Below are 7,195 nucleotides of genomic sequence, written 5' to 3'. Positions count from 1 at the left end.
AATAGCTGTTGACTGCCAGAGCTTTACTCATACTCCAGTAAACTTTGCTCTGGGAAGAGAAAGCTGCAAAAAGAGCTGCTGGAGCCTAAGCACTTCAAAGTAGATGACATGGAAGTGCAAATCAATAGAGTAACCACACGAAACTTTTCAAGGGTATTTGATGCCTTCATGTGTTCATTTCAAAATGTTACCTCACGAATTCCCACTAACCCTATCTTTCTTGAACTCTCTAGTTATTTCCTGGAAAAAAAAAAAACAACAAAAAAACCCAACTAGCAGGTACTAGGAAATTGTTGTTATAACCTTGAGATTTTGTCAGAAGATGCTTGGAGAATATGAAAAGCTTCATTTGAGCCGATCTTTTTCCAGTATTGTGCTTTCTGTGAAGAAAAGGTACAAAACTTCTGTCATGTACCTATTCCCCATGTTACTCCAGTGCAGTCCTGCTGAAGCACTCCTCAGCAGAGCTCAGCTGGAGGAGTCAAAAGGCATGCATGGTCTGTTGCCTTATTTTGCTGAATTGTACTCTTTTTCAAAAAATGTGCACTTTGTGTTTACCCATCTGTAACATTCTTGTTAAATTGTTGGAATTTTGCTGTTGCTATTACTCGCTCTTGCTGGTACCCTAATGGAGATGTGGTGTGTTTAGGCTGAATGCCAGCTAGTGCTTATCTGTTGTCTAGCTTTGTACTTTGTTAAAAGTTGAAAATAGTGTTGTTTTGCACTAGTCAGTAATGATGAGACATGATTTGTTGATATTGTAATGCTTTTATATAGTTTGGATCTCAGAGTCCTTAGTCAAATAACTTGAAGAAAAATATTTCTACTTTTTATTAGTGAACAATTCTTTCTTCCGATGTATTAGCTGTTACAGTCATAACACATTCCTGTGATAGTTCTGACATGTAAGATACTTTAATAAAAATATCTTTAAGCTTTCTGAAATGGCCATATAAAGTATATCGTACTGTGACTTGGCTACTGCTTTAAAAGATCACCATGCAAATCTTACTGAACTCCTGTAAGGCTCCACTGACTTTAATGAACTTTGGATCACACCCAGGTTTCCTAATGTCAGAGTCTCAGGAAAAGTGCTATAATAAGGTGGCTCTAATAGCATCCTTTCAACTGCTAAAATGCAAGAAAGAAGTTTCTTTTAAATGTTTTTGATAAAATGTATTTCACAGTGTTGCCATACAACAAGTAGCAGAAAAGGAATACTGTTTTAAAGTAGTGACTCTAGAAAAATGCTCTGTATGGCTTTAAATGTTTGAAAATACAATGGGTATATTTCTTTCTGATGTTCAATACTTGTGAACTTGGGATGTGCATCTGAAATTCATCTGAAATTTTATCTTAATTTTGTCATGTAGAGACAGTTGCACTTTTCTGTCTTCTAAAGCCTTCATAAACCAAATAAGTTGTTTTCTTTAATTAGAACAAACAACAAAACTCTTACTTAAAAATGTTTATTGTAAAAAAGTGGCTAGAAAACAACATAAATTTCACTTCACACTTTCTTCAAGTTATCTATAGATGCTGCTATAGGCAACAATTTACTTTCATTCATAACACATTCAATCATATAAAAATAAAAATATTTACATTATGTCCACATACTTTACAAAATCATCAATAAAAAAGGCACTTGGAGGGGTAATGCTGAAAATATTGCATTTCCTTTGTGCATTTTAAAAAAAAATAATTGTCAAACTCCCATGAATCCCCTCTCTTGCACTTATTCCCGTTTTTTAAAAAAGATAAAAGTTTAGAGGAACTATCCCATATTAAAAGATGGTCAAGCATGCACCAGGAATGTTTGAAGCTACAGTCTTTTTTTTTTTTTTATTAAAAGGCACATGCGGTTAATTTGTAGCTTTCAATTTTTCGTACATTCTGTTACATTTTTTTTCTCTTAATTATGTAGTTTTAAAGCATTTCAGTTCATTAATGAAGGCCTTGGCTTCTAATAAAATAAAATAAAAAACACAGCAATGAATAATATTAAACATTTACTAAGGTAAACTTGGAATACTTTTTAAGGCACCTGAGATAAATGGTGTCTAGTAAAATTCACTTGGGTAGTATTTTAATTAAGAGTTCCACTTAAAATACTGTTTCTTTGGTTGAAATGGCTTGGCAGGAATGTATTGTTAACTTTGCGGCCTTTTCTAAGCAAGAAAAGGCAACCTACGTTTGGCTTCATCTACAAAGAAAGCTGATAATGCTTCTTCCTTTAGATCTACTTGAAATGTCATGCATGGTCTTTCCCCATATTTCAGAATTCACACTTAAGAATGCGAATGTGTGACTGAACAGAAACTACTTAAAGCTCATTTCTACTGACATTTTAAGTTCTTCCACTATTTTGTTTGTTTGCTTGCTTGGTGGTGTTTGGGTTTTTTTGGCTGGAAAGTAGACTAGAAAACGCCTTTGGATTTCCACTTATCGTTTGGAACAGGAGTGGAGAAATGCATTGAGTCCAGGTAAACATTGACTGCATGACTCAGTGTGCTACACAGCAGCCAGATTCCTCATGTTTGTGCAGAAGAGACATTCTGGAGAATGTTTTGGAGCAATTTTTGCACTGGTATTTCTTCACATCTGAGTGGGTCTGCAGGTGAGCCCTCAGATTGGATCTGTCTGCAAAAGCCCTGTTGCAGTGAGGACAGGAAAACGGCTTCTCTCCTAAAAAGGAAACATCAAAGGAAAGTAGGATAAAGTTTTAAAAAAGTACATGTTTAGGACAGGTAAAACCTGCTTTTATCTTAAGAAATGAACAAACAGAAAGGATTTGTTATAATAATGTGTAACAAAAAATTAACCAGGCTACAGATCCATCAACTTTCAGCACTGCTGACTGCACTTCAGAACTCAGTTTTTTCAGAATATGCTGCTAGGTGCAGTCTCCAAAGACAAGCTGCTGACACCTTCTGCATTTACAGATGCAGGCAATACTTTTAGGCTGGGCTCCTCCCAGGATTTTCAAATATTTTAATAGAACTTTTTCTGCTTAGCACTGCTTTAGTTACTGGGGTTGAGGGCTTTGAATGACAAGCAGTAAACAGCTGTTCAGATGTTACGTTGTACACAGTGCCATACTCAGAATCAAATCTTGCCTCAACAGAAAACAAAACTCACTTTGGTGACGATGTGTTTCTAATTCTTAATGACTTGAGATAGCGCATGGAAAACTTGCGAGCTGCTTAAGGAGTCAGAAAGCAGCCCTTCATGCACTGCCTTTCTGGTTTTGCTGCTTGAATTCAGAGTCAGCTGGAGCCTTCTCAAAGTTAGCAATTTCCAAAGCCTGAAAGTTAACATAAAATCCTTAAAGCAAAACCTTTGGCTAGTGGAAGTGGGAGAAACCATCCTAAAACTCTCAAGGGAGCAACGCTGATTTATGCCAGTATCTGGCTCACAGCTATGACACCATGCTATCTCTATCCTCCTGCCCACCCCCAAAGAGGAAGGATTTGGTCTTTTAACAATAAGTTTGAAATTCAGCAGACTTATTTCAAGGTTAGTAAAGAAACACTGCTGGTTTTTTCCACCTGTGGAGAAAAATAGCAGAAAGGCATCCTGATGTTATAGCAACAAGAAACTGCAATTGCAATGGTTGTTCTTACCAGTGTGAGTCCTAATGTGTCCTTGAAGTAGCCAGGGTCTAGAGAAAGCCTTGCCGCAGATCTTGCAGACACAAGGTAGCGTGTGGGTCCTGATGTGCATCTTAAGCGCTCCCAGGCTGACATACTCCTTGTCACAGTACTTGCAGCTGAACGATTTCCTAGACTGGGCATCACAGTGCAGCTGCTTGTGTTTGGCCAACCCAGAGAAAGTGGAATAGGTCTTGTTGCATAAACTGCACTGAAACTTTTCGGCTTCAATTGCATGGGGGTCTGAAAGCTTGGACTGGATTCTCTCTTCTTCATCACTAATGGGACTTTCTGAACCACTGTGATCTTTGGAGGAGGTGTCAGAAGGTGGAGGTGGGCTGACTCTTCCCAAAGATGAGGGGTATCCAGAAAGCGGAGAGAGGTCGTTGGGTAGCGGAGATGGTAGCAGCCCAGTTGTAGTCCACACAGTAATGGGATTGTAAGCTACTGAGCTCAGGATCTCTGGCTGTGGTATGATAGGGACCGGATAGCTTTCATATAGGTATGGGGATATAATCACTGGAGAAAGAAGAAAATTTTAAAGTAAGAGAACAAAAAAAGTATTTCAAAAGGCAGCAAAATTAACATTTAGGGGATTAAAAGGTGCATAAATTAAACACACAGTACGGTCATCTGAATATAAGGAGGATTAAGGAAATGCTCTTTCATACATAAATATTCTGAGGGGTAGAGACAGTGTCCTGGAACAGACAAACTACAGTCGGAGCGTCTCTTCACGGCAGCGTGCTGTTTCCAGATCTATGCAGCCTGACACAATGAAGCAGTGAAACTTCCTGCAGGATTTGTATAAAAGTCGCAATTCCACCACCGGCAGACACGGAGCAGGAAAACTCCAAATGCTCTCCAAGTGACTGGAGCTCGCGTGGACGAGCAAACTCTTGTGATTCATTCTGGGCAGCACTGACAGATTTGATTCTCACAACTCCCTCCTTGTAAAGCGAAAGAAAAAAAGGGCTAGCGAGGAACTCGCCCGTTCCTCCGAGCCTGGCGAGCGCTCCCACCCCTCCTCACCGCCGCGCCACCACCGCCACCTCCCCAGCGACGCGGCGGCGGCGGCACGTTCCGTCCTGTTACCTGTGTGAGTGTCCAGCTCGCTGTAATTCGGCTTCTTGGACGAATTGAAATGTTTCTTGACCAGGAAGGAGCGTGGCATTTTGGACGCAGGGCTTCTCCCTCCTCCCGGCTCTGCTCGTGGCGGGCGCGGCGGTGCGGAGGCGCAGGGTCAGTGCGAGCGCATCGGCCCGTTCCGCGCTGCTGGCCCGGCGCGCCCCACGCACCGCGGCCGCGCAGAGGCAGTGCCGGGCGCCCTGACAAGTGCCGTAAATACCCGCCCGTCAGGTGCAGGGGGGAAGGGTTTCCCGCTCCGCCAATCACCTCGGGGGGCTCCGCAGCCCCTTCCGAGCGGGCGGCTGCCCTGGGAGGGCGCCCCGGCGGCGCGGGCAGGATCCAATCCCGCTGCAGGGGCCGGCTCGGGCTCGGCCCCGGCCCCGCCCCCCGGGGGCCGCGCGCGCGGGGGCGCGGGCTGCGGGCGGCGCGCGCTGTCCTGCAGGGCGGGTGGATGGTGCGCTGCGGAGCTTCGGTCCAGAAAAACGTGTCGGTCAGAGTGGTTTGAAAAAAAAAAAAAAAAGAAGTCTGTTTACTGATTCAGCTGAATTATTTTTTCTTTCTGACGGAGATAAGTCATAGGCACTGATTTTTTTTTTTTTTTTGTAAAACAAGTCTGGTTTCCAGATGTTTGCTATAAGAATTACAATGGAACAAACTGTTCATTAAGGGCAGAAGGAGGGGGACGCGCACACACACACGACATTACAAGATAACAAGTTAGCCGGCAGAGCTAATGGAAGCCTTTGAACTGATGGTGTGCCTGCTGTGTTTGGGAACTGCCTTTGAACGGTTGTGTTTAGGAAAGGCCAGAGACGAGCAGCCTGCCTCCCTAACCTGCCTCCTTCCAGGCAGAAGGGCCAGGGAGATACTGCAAGTGAGTTCAAGGAGAGGGAGAAAAGATTACAGCCCTGGGAAAGATTACATTTCAGAGCGGGGTGAGAGGTTTTACATAATGTGCACACTGCTTCAGACTGTTCATGTGAAGAATACTTTCTTTTTTACTTTAAAATTCTGCAGAATGCAAAACCTGGATCTTTCCTTCCTTGGGAGTAGTTATGTCACTCTTTTGCCTATCCTCTTAAAGCACTGCCAAGGAAATTTTCCTAATTATCCAAAGCAGTTAAAAGATGCACAGATAAGCAATCCCCCACCAAATTATAGACTAGGTAATTTAAATGTCTCTAAAACATTCTTCTGCATTAGCATATTTAGGACCTCTTGATTTCCTATGAAGGTACAATCTGTATTATGTATTTCATTTAGGATGAAAGTCACCTAAATGTGCCACAGAATTTTCTGGTTATCTAGATTGATTTAGAGGAGACATCTAGATAGGTTTTTTAATTTGAAAATATTTGCATTTTTAAAATCTGGACAGCTGAATGCTGGTAATTTTCTAACACAAATTACACTCTGATTGACTCTTGGTCTATCCTCCCCCCCAGCCTTGTGTATTAACTACACCTGCCTGGGCACATACCAGTATGCCGTGCTGGTGTGTTGCTGGGGCTCTGTCCTGTCGGGAGGGGGTGCAGGTGGGTGTTCTAGAGAGACCACCCCAGCCCTTTTTTTGTAGCAGGTGTTGGAATAGATGTGAAGAAAAAAAAAAATCCCTCTGGTTCTGTTAAGACACGTAAGAGTAAAGTGCTTTGTCAAGCTGCCTGACTTCTTAATCTTGGGGATGCCAAAACAAGTGCAGAGAAAGTTCGCCATTTTCAAGAACTGATTAAAAAGATTCAGCTGTTCAGCATCTCACTCTGGTGTCTTGTCAGTGAAAGGTATCACATGGATTTCCGAGCTGCAGGGAGCACACCCAGGCTATGGGAGGAAAGGGAAAGTGGCAAGGAAAGGGACTTCCCAGGTACCTGAGTTGCAGCTGGGGTGAAGGAACAGACAGCTCTTCCCAGGAGAGCAGTGCTTGCAGAGACACAAGCTGTTGCTTTCCTCAACTTCACAGAAATGAAGAAATCCACAAACCATTTTTAAAAGGTTGCATTTGTGGTTCCTGCACCCTCTCAGCTCTGCTCCATCTGAGAAGTCCCCCATCCCCTGCCAACTCTGGGAAAGCATTGCATTTCAGGATGTGAGGCATTAGTCTGTATCTAAATAGTCTGTTACATGAGCTGTGATTCAGACCTTGAGCTGGTTTAAGTTTGTGTGTTGAAATGAATGGAGCCATGCAGATTTTCACTGGCTCGGGATCTGTTCTTTTGTATGTTTGTTAAAAGTAAAGGGTCTGATTCACCAGTGAGGTACTCCCTCTCGGGGCATTTTCACCAGCATAACACTGGAGTGATGCAGTTTAAATTAATTGCACTTATATAAATCACAGGAACGTAAGCAGTTAGCCCACTGGCTGAGCTGATTGAAGGATGTTAGGAATTGGGTATAAGGCATGTTATTACATGGTCCTG

At 42.6% G+C, this 7,195-nt stretch overlaps 1 protein-coding gene across 1 annotated transcript; it reads right to left on the bottom strand.

Annotated features, from left to right (window-relative positions):
- Window positions 1–1,453: 1,453 nt before the first annotated feature.
- SNAI2 (snail family transcriptional repressor 2) lies at window positions 1,454–5,057 on the bottom strand. Its single transcript, XM_005241412.3, has 3 exons — window positions 4,749–5,057; window positions 3,627–4,172; window positions 1,454–2,688 (listed from the first exon to the last, which is right to left on the bottom strand). Exons 1-3 carry the CDS (start codon window positions 4,825–4,827, stop codon window positions 2,507–2,509), a joined length of 807 nt encoding a protein of 268 aa, XP_005241469.1. The 5' UTR covers window positions 4,828–5,057; the 3' UTR covers window positions 1,454–2,506.
- Window positions 5,058–7,195: the final 2,138 nt, after the last annotated feature.

This window comes from Falco peregrinus, chromosome 3, assembly GCF_023634155.1.
Source record: "Falco peregrinus isolate bFalPer1 chromosome 3, bFalPer1.pri, whole genome shotgun sequence".
Taxonomy (NCBI): Eukaryota; Metazoa; Chordata; class Aves; order Falconiformes; family Falconidae; genus Falco; species Falco peregrinus.
Note: the sequence above shows the minus strand (reverse complement) of the source record. Positions and strands in the feature narration are given on the sequence as shown.

Coding starts and splice junctions, on each gene's coding strand:
- SNAI2 (XM_005241412.3), bottom strand. CDS start 4,827: ATGCCACGCTCCTTCCTGGTCAAGAAACATTTCAATTCGTCCAAGAAG. Junction 4,173..4,748: donor CGAGCTGGACACTCACACAG/GTAACAGGACGG, acceptor TTCTTTCTCCAG/TGATTATATCCCCATACCTA. Junction 2,689..3,626: donor ACACATTAGGACTCACACTG/GTAAGAACAACC, acceptor TTTCCTTTTTAG/GAGAGAAGCCGTTTTCCTGT.